The sequence below is a fragment of the Rousettus aegyptiacus genome, unplaced genomic scaffold (assembly GCF_014176215.1).
Source record: "Rousettus aegyptiacus isolate mRouAeg1 unplaced genomic scaffold, mRouAeg1.p scaffold_m13_p_1, whole genome shotgun sequence".
NCBI lineage: Eukaryota > Metazoa > Chordata > Mammalia > Chiroptera > Pteropodidae > Rousettus > Rousettus aegyptiacus.
Window position 1 is genome coordinate 28,645,477 of NW_023416284.1, and position 20,074 is coordinate 28,665,550.

At 53.6% G+C, this 20,074-nt stretch overlaps 1 protein-coding gene across 4 annotated transcripts in view; it reads right to left on the bottom strand.

Moving 5' to 3' along the window:
* SLC6A9 (solute carrier family 6 member 9) overlaps window positions 1-14,155 on the bottom strand; it is a 31,229-nt gene extending 17,074 nt beyond the window's left edge. Inside the window, exons 1-2 of one of the 4 annotated variants that reach the window (XM_036232907.1) lie at window positions 14,070-14,155; window positions 7,978-8,092 (exon numbers count right to left, since the gene is read on the bottom strand). In XM_036232907.1, coding sequence (XP_036088800.1) covers window positions 7,978-8,007 — 30 coding nt within the window. In that variant the 5' untranslated portion in view covers window positions 8,008-8,092; window positions 14,070-14,155. Of the gene's footprint in view, window positions 1-2,459; window positions 2,727-7,977; window positions 8,093-13,460; window positions 13,533-13,689; window positions 13,922-14,069 lie in introns of those variants that run through there. The other 3 variants (XM_016123738.2, XM_016123739.2, XM_016123737.2) reach the window with 3 other exon arrangements.
* Between the last annotated feature and the right edge of the window lie 5,919 nt (window positions 14,156-20,074).

Below are 20,074 nucleotides of genomic sequence, written 5' to 3' on the forward strand. Positions count from 1 at the left end.
CGGGCCAGGCAGAATGCAGGCTTTGGAGTTGTCTTTCCACAGCTGAGTCACCCCCACCATACACAGGCACACACACACACATCAGATCCTCAGATGCCCCTTCCCCGTAGAAGCAGTCATGGGGGCGGCAGTGTCCATTCCTGCACAAGGAACTGTGACCCCCGCCCCCAGCGGCCACTTACATAAATCCTTTGCATAGCCCTCTGCCCGGCTTATTCACCGCCCTAGATGAGCCCCTGGGATTAAGGGTGTTCAGCTCTAAGGGCAGAATCCAAATTTCCCACTATGCTCTGGGCTTGGCAGGGTGGGACTCTGCATCGGGTGTTAGAACCCTGGCTTTCTGAAGCCTGCTCCCCCAGTGACCCTGAGCAAGTCACTTCCGCTCTTGGCATCTCTCAGCCTCCTTATCTATGAAATCCGGGGAGAGACTAGACAACCTCAACAGGCCTAATATTGTCATTCTGCCTTGCCTGGAATTTTGCTATTTCTGACTCGCTCTTGTATTTTCCATTAGTTCCCACTAGCTTTCTAGACTCCTTTTTTTTTTTTTTACATGTTGTTATTTCTGATTATCAAAGCATTATAAGCTTATCTCTCTCTCTCTCTCTCTCACACACACACACACACACACACACACACACACACACTGGAAACTACAGCACAGCGTAAAAGAGGAAACGAAGCTGCAAAGCCCACTCGCAGAGGTGACCACCAGCAGCAGAGCATGTAACCCGCTTTCTCCATGTGCACACACACTCCGAGAGAACCCAGATTTCTACCCTGGGCTGGGACTCTGCTCTGGCTCCTGACTCCTGGCCTCCTAGATCAGTGTCCACTGGATATTTTTGTGAATTGTGAGCTCCCTCCTCCTGCTCTCGGTGGACACTGAGGAATCCTGGAGCTGCCTGGCTGGGCGGGCCCTGCTGGGATCCAGCAGTCTTCTTGTTTGGGACTCTGCAGCCCCAGGGTTTGCTCATGGGATGAAGTCCATCCAAGACAAACTTTATGGAGGAGAACGGGCAAGACCCCACATCCCAGACTGACCTTGAGCCAAATCTAGATCACTGGCAACTTTCATAGAGCCTCAGGGGGAAATTTAAGCAGAACAGCCATTACAGTAAATTGTGGCTGCCTCGGAAGAGCCAACACCCCCTCACACCCCTTGCTTCTCTTTTCCTTAGTTTTCTCCCATCCAAGGGCCCAAGCTGGCCTTTAGGTAGCACCTGTCCTGCAATGACAGAGCCTTTCATCCTTCACCTGGTCTCACTTATCCAGACATGGCAAAGAGTCAAGGCTGCAGCTGGAGGAGTGGGACCATGGGAAAATCTACCCCAGGCTCAACTGGTACATTACTGCCTCTTGCCTCAAGGAAAACATCAGAGTAATCTCTGAGCACCTGTCAGGAGACCAGGCCTTTATATAGCAGGTGAGAGAAGCAAGGATATGCCTTGTGCTATTTAGCCCCAGAGCCATGATTGGCAGAGAGCAACCTGCCAGTTTTGTAGAGAGAGGATGCACTCCTGAGCAGGTATGCCAGGCTCTGCTCCAAGCCCTGGGGAGCTGTGATGGGGGACCTTGGGTGGGCCCTATCTCTGTTCCAAAGAAGCCCATCAGCCTGCTCTGCGCTGCGGCGGCTGTGGGCAGTCTCTAACCCAGTCAGTTGGCGGTAGGCTGGCACTCTGGGAAGTGGCTTTGGTGTTTGACCCTGGCAGTACTGAAGTTTGAAGGCAGCCCTGCATAAAGCTTCACCCAAACCCAACTCGCATCTCCCCAGAGGACATTCCGTCTCTTTCCTTCTGAAGGTCAAGTTGGGATACCCTATAGGGAGGAGGGTGGCTTTCCTGGTCCTCTCACCCTCAGTGCCATTGGTCCCATTGTGCTGGACATCCATGCTCATCCCCAGCTTGCAGGGATGAGGGCACACCGGCATCCACCCCACCCCACCAGGGACTTGCCCTGGACACCAGTGAACGTCCAGTGGGGTCTCCCTCCTTCCAGCTGAGAACCTCACCCCATCCCCTTCCCCCACCCTCACCACCAAGTCCATGCGCCACGGCCCCCTGCCCCCTCACCCACTCTCCCCATAGGAGTAACTGCCGTGGCACAGACAATGGGGCTGTATTGATTAGTACAATTCCTGGGCACCTCCGGCCCGTCTCCCCGGGAGCTCGGACAATGCAGCTTTGACACACAGAGCAGATTCTCAGCAGGTCCCTGGGCTGGGGGAGCCCTCACCCCCCGACTCTCCTCCCCCGTGCCCCCACCAAACAGCTAACTCTTCCTGCACTCCTTTGCACAGTTGCAACTTTCTGGGTCACTTTGGCTGGTGTCTGTCTCGCTTGCTGGCCGTGCCTGCCCCTCCCTGGCACAGGCCACTTGCCCCTCTCCCCACCCCCAGCCCAGCCTCCCAGCCTGCCTGGCACCAGGGAGGGGGCTTGACCTTCTGGAAGGTGACTGACCTGTTCTGGAGAGGAAGGGGCCACAGGTCTATGAGCTGCGGCCATCCCGGGCGAGCACTCAGACAGGAGCACTCGTGTCTCCACTGCTCATTCACACCTCTGCCAGCTCCAGGCGACACTGACGCATCCCCTGCCTCTCCCACTGCCGGCTGGGCAGCAGCAATTACTTTCACCTCATCTCCTCTCGAAGCTCTGCCTACCCCCTCCCCGGCCCTCCCCCTCCAGCCAGTCCCCACGCAGCCCAGTGCGAGTGCTCCAGAGCTAGAGTGAGGCATGGGGTTTGTTGTGTTTCTCCCTTGTTCTCAGCAAGTTATTGGAACAAAAAACACACACACACTCACAACCACAGAGTGAGGCAGAGTGAGTGCGGGAGAGACTGAGAGGGCGTCTCACTTCTCTCCCAGAGCCAGGCCTCAGGGCCCAGATGCTTCTGAGCCATAGGCTGGGCCTTTGGTAGGCTCCTGGTAGGGTGGTCAGGTGCCATTGGGCACTAGGGCTGGTGAAGGGGCCGGAAGAAGTGGGGAAGCAGCCCACGCGCACTACGGAAGCCTCTCAGACTTCTTAGAGTAGTGTAGGCTGTTGAGCCTTGGAGCTGTCCCCCAACCCCACACTTAAGGGTCCCCAACCAACCAAGATGATAAGATGTCCTTATAGGAGAAGGTGACTGCTCTTCCAAGAAAGCACCGGCCTAGTGAACTGTGTTTTCACCTATCTGAAGAAAGATGGCATTAGCCAAGAGGATGGGCACCACAGAGTCCAGACAAACGGGGGCCACGGGATAAGGACCCTTGGGGATTTGTACTGAGTAGCCCAGAACCTGAGTCGTTGCTCTGGGAGTGTGTGCTGTGTGGGCTGGGTAGAGTCCACTAGGTGTCATCATGACTGGGGTGGGTTCTGACTCAGACCTATGCAATCCTTCTTCCTTGAGGCCACATTCACTGATCGGTCTCTAGATGACAGTGAGACACCACAAGCCAGCGGCCAGGAAGGTGGGAATAAGTGTTCTCATCCGGGGTTGGCATAGCTCTCTCTGGCAGTTGATAGGCTGGCAGAGGGCCTGGTACATGGTAGAATCTTAGTAAATACCCATCAAGTGGAAACATGAATTCTGATGTCAAGAACAGCTTTCCTGCTGGCTTGTAAGGGTGGTGACCCCAAAGCGAGCATAGCAGGATGACGTTGAAATAAAAAGTGCATAGGCTTTAGAGCCAGATAAGTCTGGGTTCAAACTCCAACCCAGGCAGTTTCTCATCATGTATAACCTTAGGCAAGTCGCATGTCTGGTCTTAGTTTCCTCATCTCTAAATGTGGATAGTATACACCCATTATTGAAGCTAGTGAGCATTAGTAATAATAGTAACAAATAATACATATTAAGTGTTTACTATGAGTCAGATCCTGTCCTAAACATTTTATATAAATTAACTCATTTAATATTCCCAATAACCCCTCAAGATAGGTATACTATCTTCCCCATTCTGGGGGAGCAAGATGGGGACCAGCCTTGGCTCAAGAAAATATTCTAAGAATGGCCTCAGATTCCACTGAGTCAGCCACTTACTGGGCCAGCCTTATGCAGCCAGGTCCTCAGACACGCTCCGGTGACTTCCTGCGGGCACAGACTGAGGGCCAAGGCGCTGGCTGGGCCACTGGCTCCAGGAAGGCCCAGTCACCCATGTTGCCTAAATGCTCACTTCCACCCAGGGTGGGCTCTGGGCTCTGGCTGCCCTGGCCTGGGCTGGGTGCCCAGAACAGACAGCCCTGGCTGGACGGCTTTCTCTGGCTCTGGCCATGGGGACAGGAGGCGGCAGGAGCCCAGCTGGGCCCTGGCCGTAATGAGGCCTCATTAGTGGGATCCAGCTGCTCTAGCCCCAGTCAGGGAGGCTGGCTCCCCTAGCCCCCACCTCTGACTTTTCTTAATAAGAGTGGGCATGCTTCCAGAGGGGCAAGGAATCTAGGGGCTTTGCTGTGCCCTGTGACTCTGGGGGAAGGTCCTGCTGAGCTAGGACTGAGAGGTTCTGGGAATGCAGGGGGAGGGCTGCAGGGAAGCTGTATGAGGGGAAGTGAGGGCACGGGACTGAGTAGGTGGGCTCTGGGGAGGGGAGGGAGGGGAAGGAGACCAAGGGGAAGAAAGGGCAGGGTCCTTGGTTCAGAGAGGAAGCCTGAGGAAGGTTGGGCCTTATCTTTTAATCCAGATATTGTCCACTTCACTGGTGAGTGGGTAGTTGTGCATCTAGGGTCATCTAGGCTGTCCTGGCTAGGAGACTACCTCCTCTGTGCTAGCTAGGCCTTACATAAAGAAAGCGCCCACCATGTGTCAGGGCCTGTGTTAGCAGAGCACCCACTACAAGACAAGTCCAATGCTGGGAAAGCTCCCACTGTGTGTCAGGACCTGTGTTGAGAGAACACTCACCACATGTCAGCCGCATGCCAGTGAGTCCCTGTGGTGTGCTAGGTCCTACACTAGGTGAGTGACCCATGTATGCCAAATTCTATCAAGTGAGGACCCAATGTATGCCAAGCCCTGAGCAAGTGAGCACCCATGGTGTGCCTAGCACTGTGCTAGATGAGCGCCCACTGTGCAGCAGGCTCTGTACTAAGGGAGCGCTCAATGATTGCCAAGTTGACACTAGTTGAGCCACATGCTGAGACTTGTGCTAGGTGAGTGCCTAGTAGATGACAAGGGAGTGCCCAATATGTGCCAAGCCTATGCTAGTTGAGCACTTTCCACATACCAGGACTTGTGCTGGGTGACCACCCCCTGTGTGCCAGGACTTGGGATAGATGCCACAGACAAGAGGTATCCAAATGCTCATCAAAGCAGAACAGAACAGGTCAGGGTGGGGCATCCCTAGGCAGTCTGTGCTTGCAAAGCTTTCTGGGATGATTTAGATGCTCTGGCACCCAGGGACCTTATTCATCATGAGGCTTCCCAGTGCAGAAGCAACCAGTGAGTTCAAAGACATGGGGAGAGACTTATAAGGCTCACCAAGGCCTCTGCTGCTCAAGATACTGTATGAGTGGGTGGTGGGCACAGGGGAGGAGACTGAGTCAGACAGCTTGTGAACTTAGTGTGAGGCCATAGTGGGACTCTCCTGTCCTGGGCTCCTCTCCTCCAGCTCCCTGTCCTCTGAGCCCCAGGCAGCCTCACCCCACACATGTACAGAAGTATTAGGTCTCCATGGAAGGACCACCCCACCCATCCCCCTGTGCCCCTGAGCATCCCAGCTGCTCCCAGGCTTGGAGGCACTCTGGCCAGCTGGGTTCTTGCACAGCCCTGTCCTAGGAGCTGCTGAGGCGTGAGGGAGGCAGCTGAGCTGGCCTGGCAGAGACCATCTGGGCTGGGAGTGGGGGGAGGGACACGTGCAGGAGGCATGTGGGCCCGGGCACGTGCTAGGAAGTGGCTCGCTCTTCCATGGGGCACCTGCCACATGAAGAGCCTGACTGAAACTCCAAGGATGACACAGGGTATCTGTAGACACTGAAGAGACCTGGGAGGCCCATGTTCTCATACCCAAACCTAGGGGATGGAAGCGAGGACACCATCCTCACAGTGAGGTCCACTCCCTGCATACCAAGGTACGAACAACAACAGAAGCCACAGACCTGGGACAGTCCAAGTGCCACTGGCTTACAGGCATGGCGTCAACGCCCTCTGTTCTGCCCCACCGTGGCATCCAGAGAAGGGGCAAGTCCGAAAGGAGAATCCTTAGCCATATGTCCTAAGGAGAACATGGCGCTTAATAAAGCGCCAGCCTGAGCTACCTAGGTTAGCTAGGAGAGATGGTGCTCCTCAGAGGCTGTATCCTAGAGACAAGCACTGAATGGAGGAGGCTTCAGTTCCAAACTGGGGCCCAAGAATAGCAGAATACTATAGCCCAAGGTCATCAGCAGAACTGAAAAAGAGGCAGGAATAGAATCTCGAGCGACCACAGGGGTGCCCAGGGGACAGATGCTATGAGCCTCAAATGCAGCGGGAGGGCAGAAGCCAAAGGGCAGAGGGCACGAGGAAACCAAGCCTCAGCTATCTTTAGGCACATCTGGTGCTGGGAACAGAGTCCCCAGGCAGCATTCCCTTCCACAGACCGGCTGGCCTGCGGCTCTGGGAAGCTCAGCTCCGGCAGGGTTTCTGGGATATTGTGATTCATGTTCCCTATGGCCCATGTGGGTCCCACATCTCTCCTGCTTGCTTGCCCCAGTCCTTTCAGGGTCACTCCAGAGACAGAAGGGCAGTCAGGGAGTATGCAGAAGGTTTCTTAGGTTTCATGGGAATCTCCAAGTATAAAGGGGTAGAGCTGTACCCCACTTCTAAGATAGGTCCATGGCAATTCCAAGAGTTCTCTGAAAAAGGGAATGCCATTCTTGGTTCCATCATAGCATATACTCCTAGCAAGTGGTTAGGTCATGAGACCTCCATCTCTGCTCATTTCTGAGCACACAGAGTTCATTCAGACTGGTTCAGGAATACTTTAAGAAGCTTGGTTAATTCAGACTTGCTCCAACCAGGAAGAGCCCAGACCAGAGTAGGCCAGAGGGGCAGGATGGAGGAGGCTGAGCCTAAAGCAGAACCCCCTATCTCCCTCTCAAACCGTTCATGTGAACTAGGTATTTTGAGTCCCAGAAACTTTTGGTGACAGACGGCTTGTTTTGGGAGGTCCCAGCAGAGACCCTAGGCCAAACAATCCTTAACTGGATGAGACAAGAAGCAGAAGAGATTGATGTGGCGAAGGGAGGCTCTACACTCTGTCACTGGCTTCCTCCCCTGACAGCTCCCAGTCTAGCTTGTCCCTGAGGCAAGATCCTAAGAGAAGAAACACAAAAGCTGCCCTGGGGTAAGATCTGGCATCTTTGCCCTGGTTCTTGCTGCCAGGACCACCCTGCTTTGTTCATCAGCATGAACTGAAGCCCTCACCAGGCCCTGTTCTCACTCTCTGCTTCTTACAGCACCTCACCACCATCTCTTCTGTGCTCTGAGGCAAAGGGCAAAGGAAGGGCCATGGCTTGGGGAAGCGAGAGAGGAAGGTTTTCTGAGAGGCCTCGGGAGAGGAGTCAAACAAAATGTTCTTTGTTACTTTTCAGAGTGGAAGTAAAGAGAAACCAGATGGGGTCAGAGGACCCCTTGATGAGCCCGTAATAAACACTCCCTGTGGCAGGCAGAGCACTGGGTGGGGGTGGGGGTGTGACAGCCCCAGGAGTCCTGCTGTCTTCCCAGCAGGATGAGCTAGCTGCAGCTTCCTCTCCGGGGTATCTCCTGTGATAGGATGGGGTGTGCGTATCCTGCCTCCTGGCATGCCTTTGCGGGCTCTGTGGCAGAGTCTTCACTGCTATGGGCGTGGAGCTGTGGCACCATATGACCTGCCAGATGAGGGGCTGCCCATCTGGGCCAGGGACAGCCTTAGCACTCAGGACCCCATGGAACTTCCTAGGCTCTCCTGTGATGGCAAGCAGCTAGCAGAAGGCCCAAGAGGGGACAGTGCTCATGCCCACATTCCTCCCTCCATCTCATCCCTGTACTCACCAGCATCCCTTTGGCACCTTTTCCCACCATGGTGGCAATGGGTTGGGGCCCTGGAGTCCCAGGCCACAGTCACAGGCTCTGCTTCTAGCACCTTTCAGGCCACAGACCTCAAGAGCTGTGGAGAGAGCAGAGAGTGAGCAGGGTGAGGACCCGGCCAGGGCAGGTGGGGGCAGGACATGTGTGTGTGTAGCTCTCGGGGGGTATCCAGAACAGGTAGTGCAGGGCCCAGATCACCAGCTGGCAGGCCTCACTTCCCTCCCACCCTGGCTACCCCTCTGCCAGGCCGCTTCTTTTTGGATGACTCTGGATCAGCTCCTCCTTAGTTCCTCTCCCAACCCTTTGCCTGCATCCTTTGGTCTCCAGGCTTCATGTCCCAATGGGCAAAGGTCTATTTTTGACTCTCCAGATGCCCAATTCTCTAAAAGATAAAAAATGAACACAGAACTGGAGAGGGTCCAATTCCTTCATTGTCTGTGTGAATGGCTTCAACCTTTCCCCTGAAGGGGAGTCAGCTTGGATCAGCACATTCGCCCCAGCCAGACAGTCAGGATAGTCCTTCCTCATCCTGGTGCCACTCTGCATGGGCTCCAGGGCATCTGGGCTTGTTGTTATGTCACTAACTTGGACCATAAGCTCTGGACATGCCAAACACACCATGTGCGGGCATGCTTTCCTGTCCTTGCTCAGGCTGTCCCCTGTCCGCAACATGTTCCCGCCTGTTCACCAGGTGAAATTCTGTAAATCCTTTAGGACCATGCCTAAATGTCACGTCTTCTCTGTAGCCTTTCCTGATACTCCCGCTCACTAGAAGCAGCAAATTGCTTCCTCCTTTTTGTTTTGTGTAGACTTCTGCTAGTATCCTTATCAACTCCTATTAAACTACTTTGCTTTTAAGTCTGTCAACCATGAGTCTGTGAGTTGCCTGAGGGCTCGGGTCTGTGTTTCCTTTGCCCCTGTGTGCCCAGGCCCTAGCACAGCGCTAAGCTTGCAGAAAGTGTGGGTCGAATTGAATCGAAGGGAAACTGGTAAGGCCGAAGCACTGAAATGAGGGTTCAGGTCAGCTGCAATCTTGTAGAAAGCATCAAAGAGGCATTGTGGGGCTGGCAAACTGGAAGGGGCAGCAGACAGATGGAACAAGCAGACAAACGGTTATGCTGGTATATGCAGGTTTAATGTTACACACAGACGTAAGAGAGTAGTTTTTGACAGGCTACAGGAGAGGAAATCAACCTTCAGGGAGCTCAAAGAATTCTCTAATAGGAGAGAAAACCTGAGTCAAATGGACAAGGACCTTCAGCCTCCACAGAACCTGGTCCCAAGAAGGACTGGGCTCTGCCTGTGGGGCCTTCCCTTCCTAATGAATAAATTCATTTCATTTATTCCCCTACCAGACTCTACTTCATTTCTATTAAAGTAGCAGACTCTACTTCGAAGGCTGTTCTGTGCCACTCTGCCCCACCCACAGATACCTATCAAGGGCCGCCTCTCACCCACAGGCCCAGAAGCCTTTGGAAAGCTAGAAGAGACCAGGAAGAGGTTCTTTGTCTATACACATCAGCCTTGGCTGCCATAGCCCTTTGCCCTAACCACTAGATCTCCTGCATGGCCTGGGACAGGTGGGTATGTGACTTGTAACCCTTTCCCTTTTGTCAGTCAAGCCTCGAAGTGTCCTCTTAAAGAGGTCCCTGATCATGGCTTTGGCCTTCTGGGGGTAGTCTGGAGAAAGGTGGGGTGTGCTCCCTTAAGAGCATACTCTTGTCCTCACTCACCGCACTCCTCCTTCCAAGCTGTATGCTCTAGATTTGGCTTCCCTAAAGCTGTCCCTCTTCAGCTCACAAATAATGACAGTGCTGTCAGTGATAATAACAGATAGTATTAAGAGTCACCTCATAGGTTGGGAATTATTATGCCCTCTGGTCAGGTAAGTAAACTGAGGATACTCTGCCCTGGAATTTAAGCTATAGAGTGTTCTCACTTGGGGTACCCTTGAGCACTGACTGCAAATACAGTCTGTGCCCTCAGGGTGCTTACAGATCAGTGGGGGGAAAGACTGCTCAGTGGCTACTCTAGAAGAATGAGTTGGGTGTAAAACTGTGCTGCTTCTCTGGCCTCTGCCATTTCTATTAAATCGCCCCATCCATTCATTCAAAAAGTACCAACTGAATACCCAACATACCAGGCTCTCTTCTAGATGTTGGAGATCCACCTTACCCAGGCACCAGACCTGCTCCTAACCCATACAGGGGCCACCACTGAGGAGCAGGGGGTTGGAGTCAGTTTGGCATGTAATGGAAAGCTTGGGCTGTGGGACATAGTAGCCTCGGGCTGGAATTCTGGCTCTGCCATTTACAAGGTATGTGACTTCAAACAAGTTACTTAACCTTTCTGAGCCTCAGTGTTCTCAGTCTGGAAGATAGGGCTAACAATTCTTCTTTGGTAAAATTCTGGTTTCTGTTTCATTTTGGACTTGACTGCAAATTCTCCACATTTTCCTCCCTTCAAATCCATCAATCTTCCCAAAGTCTTGATTTTCTCCAATAGTTCTCCACAGCCAACAGGATATGGCCTAAATTGTTTAGTGGGCATTTGAGGCTGGCCACAATTCAATTCATTTATTCCACAAATGTTTAATTCAGGCTTGCTCTGGGCCAGACCTGTGCTAGCATCAAGAACTCACTGGTCTCTGCCCTCCTGCAGTTTACAAGATATGGGGAAATAGTGAAACTGGGGTTTTCATGTGTACAATTAAAGACTGAGATAAAGGGTGTGAAGGAGAAAGATTCTTTTATGAGAGTCCACAGCAGGGAGGCCTGACCTGTCTGAGAGTCATAGAGGGCTTCCCTGAGGAAGTGATATTTGAGGGTCAGAGAGAGTTAATTAGGGGAAGTGGCAACAATGAGAAAGGCAAGAGGAAGAAATATTCAAGCAAATGAAATAATATGTAAAAAGACCCTGAGGCTACGGCTCAGATAGCCAGGGATCAAGTAGCCAAGGGGGTAAAGTGGACAGATAAGCCGGGGCAGGGACTTTGGGGCCTGGATTTCAGTCTTTATCTTGAGGGCAATTTTGAAGGTTTTGAAGCAGAGTCAAAACTGTGAGGAGAAGCAATTGGTGGAATGTGCATTTTGAAAACATCACCCTAGATACAGTGTGGATGAAGGACTGGAGGGAGGAGAGCGTGGAAAAGAGAAAATCATTTAGGAATAGGCAGGCCAGGGTTGAGAGGGCTTGTGTAGGAAAGTGATGATGTGGTGGAAAAAGCTATACAGATTTGAGAAAAACCTAGAAGGTAACATAAGTAGGAGTTGGTAATGAACTGGACTTGGAGAATAAGGGAAAAGGAGGAGTCTTTGGTTTCAGCTGGTGCAATAACAAGAAGCCAGCACCAGTCCCAGAGACAGGAATGCTGCAGGTCTGGAGTAGGGAGAGTATGAACTGGGCTGGGCAAGTTGGGTTTGAGTTGCCTGTGTGAGCCAAGTAAGGGCAGGTGGTGAGAGGGTAGTCTCAGGACCTGGCCATTGCTCAGTCTTTCCTCTCTCCCAAACAGGACTGTCAGGTCAATCCATTTCAAAGGTCCATCTGGGCCACGCTCTGGAGTTCCTTCTAGAGATGGAAAGGGGACAGGCTCTTTCCTCCCTGCAAGGACTTCACAGCTTAAGAGAAGAGAAGGAAGCATAATCTCTGTTCACTGTGATGGAGGGAGTGGAGAGGCTGTGGGAGCAGGGGAAGGCCTTTGGTTCTGCCTGGAACCCAGGTCAGCTATCTATGGCTACCTGTGGCCATGTGGGACCATTCATCATTCCCAAAGAGTTCTTGTCTACATGCCTTTGCTCAGGTGGTTCCCTATTCCTTGAGCACCCTTGTCTCCATTTACAGCTATATATATCCTATCCATCTTCAAAACCTGTCCCACTGCCATTATCTTCAAGAAGCCTTCCTCTCTCCTCTCAGTCGCAGTCAACCTTTCCACTGTACCCCCAAAGCACGCGGTGTACATCTGATTAACACTCTCGTCACAGGGATGCGGTATGGTTACTTGTGTCCAAATCTGGGCCCCCACAAGCTGGAGAGATTTTCCAGAGCACGGATGTGATTATTCTGTGTCCCCAGGGGTGGGCACTGAGCAGTACCGTACTGCAGCAGTTGCAGAGTAGGCCAAGTAAGGGGGAGTTTTCTCTGCGGTCCTTGTAAACATTTGGGCATGCTCAGTGTTGCTCATTCCTAGAGCCAGCCCTCTCACCCAATACTCTCCAACCTTCTGATGCTCCCTCACTCTGGGAATCTAACCTCTCAGGTCCTTCTCTCCTTCTCCACTCCCTCCCCCCCCCCACCCGCCCCTAACCTTTATCATCTAGGAGCCCCAGCAGCACCAGGCTTGTTTCAACAAAGAAATAGACCCAGGCTTTTGAGAGAGCTGTCAGAGAGCCGGGACTTGGCTCCTTTAAGTGACCAGCGAGGGGGCGCGGCCTGTGAAGAGCAGGCCCGAAAAGAGGCGCGACTCCTTTAAGAAGCGGCCCGCAGACTGCTAGGAGGCCCGGCAGGCAGGGGTGCGGTCGCTTTCGGGACTGCGGCACCACCCGGAGCGCCTCGATTCCTCGAAGCGGGGCGCGTCCACTTTAATCGGGATGCGAGATGTATGGCTGGGGGGCGGCGGGCGTTACATCAGCTACCACGTGTGGGCCTCTCAGCTGGTGTGGAGGCGGTGGCCCCGCCTCCGCCCCCTGCTGTGGAAAAGTACCGGGGCGCCCAGGTACCCGCCCCCTTGCCCCGCCCCCGGGCCGGCTCCGGCCCCTCCCGGCCCTCTGGGCAAGCCCCCCTCCCTTCTGGCCCGGGTCCCACCGCCTTCTCTCGCCCCGCCATGGCTTCGGGTTGCGGGGCGCCGGCTGGGAGTGAGCGCCCCGGGATGCTAGGCCCCTGCCCTCACCTGTGGCCTCTCGGGTCCGCCCTACAAGTGCCCAGAACGAAGGCTGGGATAGGGAGGACACCGATTCTTCCCGGGGTAGCAGCCCCAAAAGAACTCCACGGCCGTAGTCTCTTTCCAAAGCCGTGGCCGGGAGTCGCGGACAAAGGGCCCCGGGACTCCGTGGCGCGGCTTCCCGGGATACAGGGGCGCGCGGGAACCCTCAAGGGCCAGCGGGTGGGCGGGCAGATAGGGAGCCAGGCGGGCTTGGAGGAGTCAGATAGGTAGCCAGGCCGGCCGGCCGGCGGCGCGAGGAGATGGAGCCCGAGCCCGCACGCGGGGCGCAGAGACGGCCCGCGGGTTCCCGGCCCGCAGAGCCCCGGCGCGCAGACCCACTGGCGCCTCAGACGGACGGTGACAAGCTCTGGTTCCGGCGCTATCCGCACAGCCCTGAGCCCGCCGCCCCCGACCGAGCCGGCGTCGGCACTCAGCACCCCCGCTCTGGGAGCACCCCCTCCCCCCGCCGTTTCTGCTCGCTTCGGCTCCTTGGTGACAGCGGTGACACCCAGACGCGCGCACCTACCCCGACCTTCGCGGCGAGACAGACATCCCCGTGCGTGCACCCACACTCTTACCCACAGATGCCCGCATGCATGCGCGATCACACACACACACACACACACACACACACACACACACACACACGTTGCTTCTGGGGCTCAGTCCCGCAGAGCCACCAAACACCCAGACCGACCGAAGGCAGGACAGACAGAGGTATGGGCCACAGCGCCCCCTTCCCTCAGCCCCCTTACCATGCTGCAGCCCCCGGCCCAGGTTTGCTGGGTCCGCACCGCGGTGCGCCCAGGTGGCTTTCTTAAAGGGAAAGTTGCATCAGCCTCCCGAGGCTCGGTGCCGCCCCGAGTCCGCCCGCCCCGCCGCGCTGCTTCAGGCTCCTCCAGAGCTTGTTGTGTTTTGGTTTCGGGGAGGCGGGGACCAAGAGTTTGGTGAAAGTTTGAAGAGTGGAAAAGGCTTGGGAGACCTAGCCAAGTCCCTCCCCTCCCCGAACAGCTCCCCTGGTTGCCCAACAGCCCCCCCACTCCATCCCCACCCTCCTGGCCGACTTCTCTGGCTCCTCCTCCCAGGGAATAAAATTACAAGTCTTCCAACTTTCAGATGATTGATCCCCACAAACCCTTGGGAGTGGGCTCCACAAAGAAGCCCCCTTCTCCGTCCGTCCCTGCCTCTCTGCCCTCCAGCTGAGGCCCTTGGAGGAAGCAGATGTCGTCCACTTTGAGCTAGGCTGGAATGAAGCCAGAATGCCTGGGGCACTTCGGGGGGCTGGGGCTGGAGTTAGTCTGCCAGGCCCCCGGCCTTCTGCGCCTGCGTTCCCCCCTGGAGAGAAGTCAGAGCAAATTCCATTCCCTTTGGAGCATCGCCGCTAGGGACTGTGGGCACAGCTGGGTAAGGCCTGGGTCCTACTCCTCGGAGTTGGAGGTCTGGGGGTAATCCCAAACCACTGGCTTGGTCAATCCTACTCTGACCATTGGGTTATAGGGGCTGCAGTCACCAACCTGGGCCCCCTTTTCACTCCTCTGGGAGACAGGGTTCCAATACCAGCTAAAGAAGTCTTCCAAAAGGAACTTCAGTGAGACTAAGTTTCCTCCCCTGAGAAATGGAGAGACGAGCTAAGGTGATACAGATACTAATATGTGAAACACATCGCTCCAGGCTGCCTCTGGACAGTGACGCTTGGCAGTGGTGGAAAAGGGCTCCCACATTTGCTTATCCTGTGAGAGCCACCAGCTTTCAGGGAGAAGGGCGGATTAGTACTACTGGTTGTCAGAGGAACCCTTATTGTCCCATCTGAGTGAGGCAACTTGCTCAGGAAGGGGCTGCCTGGAGAGAGCCTGCCCCCTGTACCCTGAGTCCATTTCTCACTGTTGCTGGTCAGAAAGCAGATTTTTTTTTTTGTTCCCTGGGGGCAATCAGTCTCCAAGAAGCTGATGCACACATGCCAAAGATCAATTGACAAGTGAGATATTTCATTTTATTTATTTGCTATCAGAGGCATTGAGCAAGATAGCAGGTATCAGTCATAGATATTTCCTACTGATGGGGCTCTCAGGGACTACACAGTGCACCCCACAGACCTTCCCCAGGGCCTAACCATCTCAGAATTTTCAACTTCTTCACATTGGAGGCTTCATCAGATCTAGGAAGACATGTGGGTCTCATCGGCAACATTATTTTCATTTTTACTTTGTCCCCAAACCTAGCAAGCATAGCTTGCTCAGGACTTATATTCTATGAATGAATTGCAGGTGTCTCGTGTGTGTGAGCATGTCCCTCTGCCTGAGCAGTCTGTTGTGTCTGTGGATTTGTGTAGGTGGATCTGTGTTTATGGAAGAGCGACTGTGTGTGCACTGCAGCAGCTCCGTGTAGTGGTGTGCATGTACCCAACTCTGGGGCTGGGCATATCTGCCAGGACTACATCTGATCTGTCCCTCCCCCTCCACCCTCTGCTCTGAGGCTGGTCAAAAAGGCCACCACAAAGGAAAAGCAGAAAGGAGATTGTTAGAAGAGGCCCCCAGGTAGAGGAGTAGAGACCAGGAAGCCTGTGAGAGTGGGCACGATGGTCTCTTTCCCCCTTGAAGCAGTAGACTGTGTGGGTGTGGGGGCGGGGAGGAGGGCGTGAGAAGAGGGCACTGAGAATGTCAGTGAAGGTTCTGAGAATTGCTATGGCCCAGGGAGAGTGGAGCTTCCCATCTCATCCTAGGGACTCCATAGGACGGGAGGCAGTAGGGGTGTTCAGGATGCTCAAAGCCAGACCCCTAGGAGGCCCTCAGGCCCTGCTGGAGCGGGGTAGGGTGCTCAGGCCCTACCAGGAAGAAAGAGAGTTTGGGATTAATCTGGGGTCAGAGAGGCAGCCTAGCACTTTAACCGGTGGGGTAGGGGAGAGAGATTTTCCCTGGGGTGTTTGGAGAAGTTAGAGATGTTGCCCATGAAGGTTTTGCTAGACAGATGACATAACTTAAAGTATATTCGTATACATATAGATTTATGGATGTGCGTATTTTACCCATCTTGATCCAGAAAGGGCTTCAGGCAACCACACAGTGAGTTGAATTCTGAGAAGCTAGTGAGAAGAGATTCTCATTTGAAAACGTCATTTCCCCGAGACAGGGACTAGAGCAGCTGTTTTTTTCCAACCGGAATGAGGCCGCAGGGGAGGCAGGTCTGGGCTGAGCCCAGGTCATAGCTGGGATGGCCTTCAACCCTCTGAGCTCCTGGCCCTGGGCAGCTGGCCCACAGGGTAGAAAGGGCATGTGGGGAGAGTAGGGGGATCAGGCCTGAGGACAGACAGGAGGACTAGTGGGATCAGATATCCCTCTGGCCTGCTTCTTCCTGGGGCAGAGCAGGAAGAGGGCAGGCAGCCAGCTGGTCCCCACCCACTGTGGACTAAGGTGTGTCTCAGGAAACTCCAGTTACAATGCCATTTCCTGGGAAGACTGCACCCAGCTTCAGCTCTCCCCTTGCTGACTGGTTTCCTCATTTCTCTTCATCAGCCTATAGGATCAAGGCCTCTGCTGGGACTCAGAATCAATGTGTGTGCCTGGTGGGAAAAGGGATAAAGCCAGTTGTGGGCTGCTTCCAGAGGGCACTGTAAGAAGACAGCAACATTGGGCACCTTGGTGGAAGTGTGCTGAGGGATGCTCTTGAGAAGTTGGAGGAAGGTGGACATTGCTTTAAGTTGTAGCCTGGCCTGACCAGTGGTCTCTACTTCTTTGGAGCCCCACCTGGGCTCTGTTGTCAGCTTCTTCCTCCCTTGAACTTGAACCACAGTGCTCTGTACCTGGCACCTTCCCTCCCCTGTCCCAATGTAGAGCAGGTTAGATTGGTTCTAGATCCTCGTGCCCCTCAGGTCACTCTGTTGTGCTTTCCCTGGCCTTGGTCCATGGGAGCAACATGAGCCCACCATGGGGCTCAGAGCAGGGTTCCAGGCTGGACCTCAGTGGTTCCGGGTAAAATGAGGCATACAGGTGGGAAACATTGACTCTGGCCCTGCGTGGGGGCAGCCCTGATGTCTAGAGCATTCAATGACCATACACTGACAAACCTTAGCGTGCCTAAAATGCAGAATTTCCAGTGCCAAGGGTGCCAGCACCAACCCCCCACTGTAGAAAACCCAAAACCGAGTTCACAATACCTAGAGTCCTCAGTGCCTAACACCCAGGGGGCCTAATGCCCAGGGTGCCCAACATTTAGACCCCTCAATGTTCCTAACACTCAACTTTCAGAGTGCCAGTGTCCCAATTTCCTGGGGGGAAAAGAAAATGAAGGGGAAGGAGTGGTGCCCCTGCATGATCCAGGTCCCTTCAGTGACTAGTGTTATCTACAGAGTGGCCATCACTGAAGTGGGGCTGGAGATGTTGCTAGAAGCAGCGGGAGTTCTTCACTGATGCTTCCATTCTGGGTCTGGAGAAGTCAAGAGGATCTGAGGATGGAAGGCTTTACTGCAGCCGCAGCCCCACCCTGGTCATAGGACCAATGTCCATTTACTCACCACCACCTACGAGTGTATGTCTACTGTGTGCTGGGGATTGCGCTAATCTCTAGGAACACAGCTGTAAGAGAAAAAGGGTTCCTCCTCTTCTATATGGGTTGTGCAACAATGTACTTGTCGATGTGTCACTGTGGGCTAGCATGTTGCCATCTGTGACCCGTGTGTGGTCAAGGGCATAGCTGTGAGAATGAATGGCAGTTGGCATGTGATGATGCCGTATGAGGCTGTAAGCAGAGACTGTGTTAGCAAGTTGACATGTGTGACTGTCAGAGTGGGTGTGACTATGTCCACCTGTCTGGCCATTCTTATAAGCTCTTCCTGCCTCACTGCTTTTCCAAGGGATGGGATGTAAGGCCCCTCTTCCCTCAGACCCCCGGGTTCTGAGGCTCAGGCTCCCTATGGGGAATAGGGGGCTTGGCCCCCAGAGCCACCCTGCAGCAGGCCTGGAGATTCCTCCCCCTGCTGGACACAAAGCTTCTCTGAATTGAGAAGATAGGAAGAGTGGTGGCTATAACTGGAGCCACCAACACCAAAACATAGCCATCTACCCTGGGGAGGATCCTGTGACACCCCCCTCTTTCCGGGGCATCCAACCTGGCCTGCTGAGTTGGAGCCTGGGTGGGGCTCCTGTCTGACTCTACTTTCCCAACTCATGTTTAAATAACCTCTTTAGACCTGAAGGAGGGACAGAACAACGATGTCACTATGAATTACGACATCATAGGGAACTATGACTTCACAGGGAGTGACACCAGGCTCCTAGTGTGTGTGGTGTATGGCTGCTTGGGTGGGAGGGACTCCATCTGCTGGCACTCCCCACAACTCCCAGCAGCTGGGGACAGCAGGGCTGGATAAGGCCATGTTCAAGGGCTCTACCTTATCTGTCCCCTGCACATGTCTGATAAGCCTCTTACCATGGGCTGGCCCAGCGAGCAGGCAGGGAGCAGGCTGGAAGAGAGTAAAGAGTCAGCTGGGCCTGGCTGAGCTCCAGGGCAGACAGTTGGGGTCAGAGAGTCCTGGCAGAGCCCCAGGAAGGGGGAGGGGAGGGGTCCCTGGAAGAGCAATGTAGAGCAGTGGTTAGGAACATGGGCTCTGAAGCCAGGCTGCCTGCATTCATATCCTAGGTCTTCCATTTAATAGCTGGGTAAACCACACCTTAGTTTCCTCAGTATTCCTCAATAGGAGGAGTACTATTAGTAATGACTATCAATCATGGTATTGTTCTGAAGATTAAATGTATGTGAAGCAGGCATAGAGGACGGCCTGGTGTAAAGGAAGTACTCATCCTCTGTCCTAGGTGAGATGAGGATGCTCCTTAGGCGCTGCCCACCTTACCCAGCAGCACAGCCGGGTGGCCTGGGCCTCGCTGGGGTTTCCAGAGGCTGTACAACCCCACACGCATCCTCACACCTTCCTAGTCTGCACTCGTCTCAGGAATTTTTTCCAGGCATCCTGGCCTTTCTGGAATGGTATCTTGCAACAACCCCCACAGACACCTTAGAGCCCTGGTGCCCTCTGGTGACAAAAGCCATACATGGCAGTTACAGCTGGATCCCCAGGGCACGGCTGGCCAGACAAGATACTGTCACTTGTCTGGTTATTTTATGTCATCCTCAGATCAAGTTTACAAGGTAGGAATTATCTCCATTTCTAGAACTAAGGCTCAGACAGGTTAAATAATTTGCCCAAGGTTATAGAACCGGTAAGTGGTAGGACTTGAACTTGAACCCAGGTTGGCCTGTCTTGAAAACCTGTGCCCTCACCTTGTGAACTATATGCGCACATAGCTGCATGGCAACCCAGAAGATGTGACGTCTTATGTGCCAAAATGATAATTTTGGACGATATGATTGGGTGGGTGTATGGCCATTGAAATTCTCCAACTTTACAGTTATTAAATAGTGTGAATTGGTTTTCAGCACACTAAAGATTGGGTGTTTGATTCTTGAGACTTTTCTGTGTATCTTTGGTGTGGCTGTTTGATTGTATCATGTGAGTATAACCATGGTTGGGCTTGTCATTTATGTTGTGTGAAATTAGCCATGACAAAGTGCGTGGCTCATGTGCCTCTGTGTGTGTGTGTGTGTGTGTGTGTGTGCGCGCGCGTGCACGCGCATGTGTGTGTGAAGGGGTGTGTGGCTAGTGAGACTGTGGGGGAAGGTGACAGAGGGCCCTGAGTTCCCAGCACCACTTGCCTTCGCAGTCCCAGGACTGTGCTGGCTCACCATGACACACATGATGGATGGCTCTACATGCCTGATGCACTCCCATGGGCTTTCTCTGTCCTTTTTCCTCCCCTCTTCCCTCCCTTTTTTTTGTGGAAGTAAAGCAAATAGTACCACAAATGGAGTTGGTTTTCATTTTTCCATGGGATAGTTGTGAAAGCATTTTGTAAACCTTTGAGTGATATCTCAAAAAAAAAAAAAAAGTCATTTAAAAAGGAGAGTAAATATGGCTAATCTAATTCTTTAATCTGAATGTGAGTATCAGTCCTATTCCTTCTCAAGGTTGTGTTCAGGAGGTCTCCAAGACCCTTCCAAGGAATCCGCAAAGCAAAAACCATTTTCATAGTAATACTAAATTGTTACTTGCTATTTTTATTTCATTGATATATGCATTGATGCAAGCAAGAG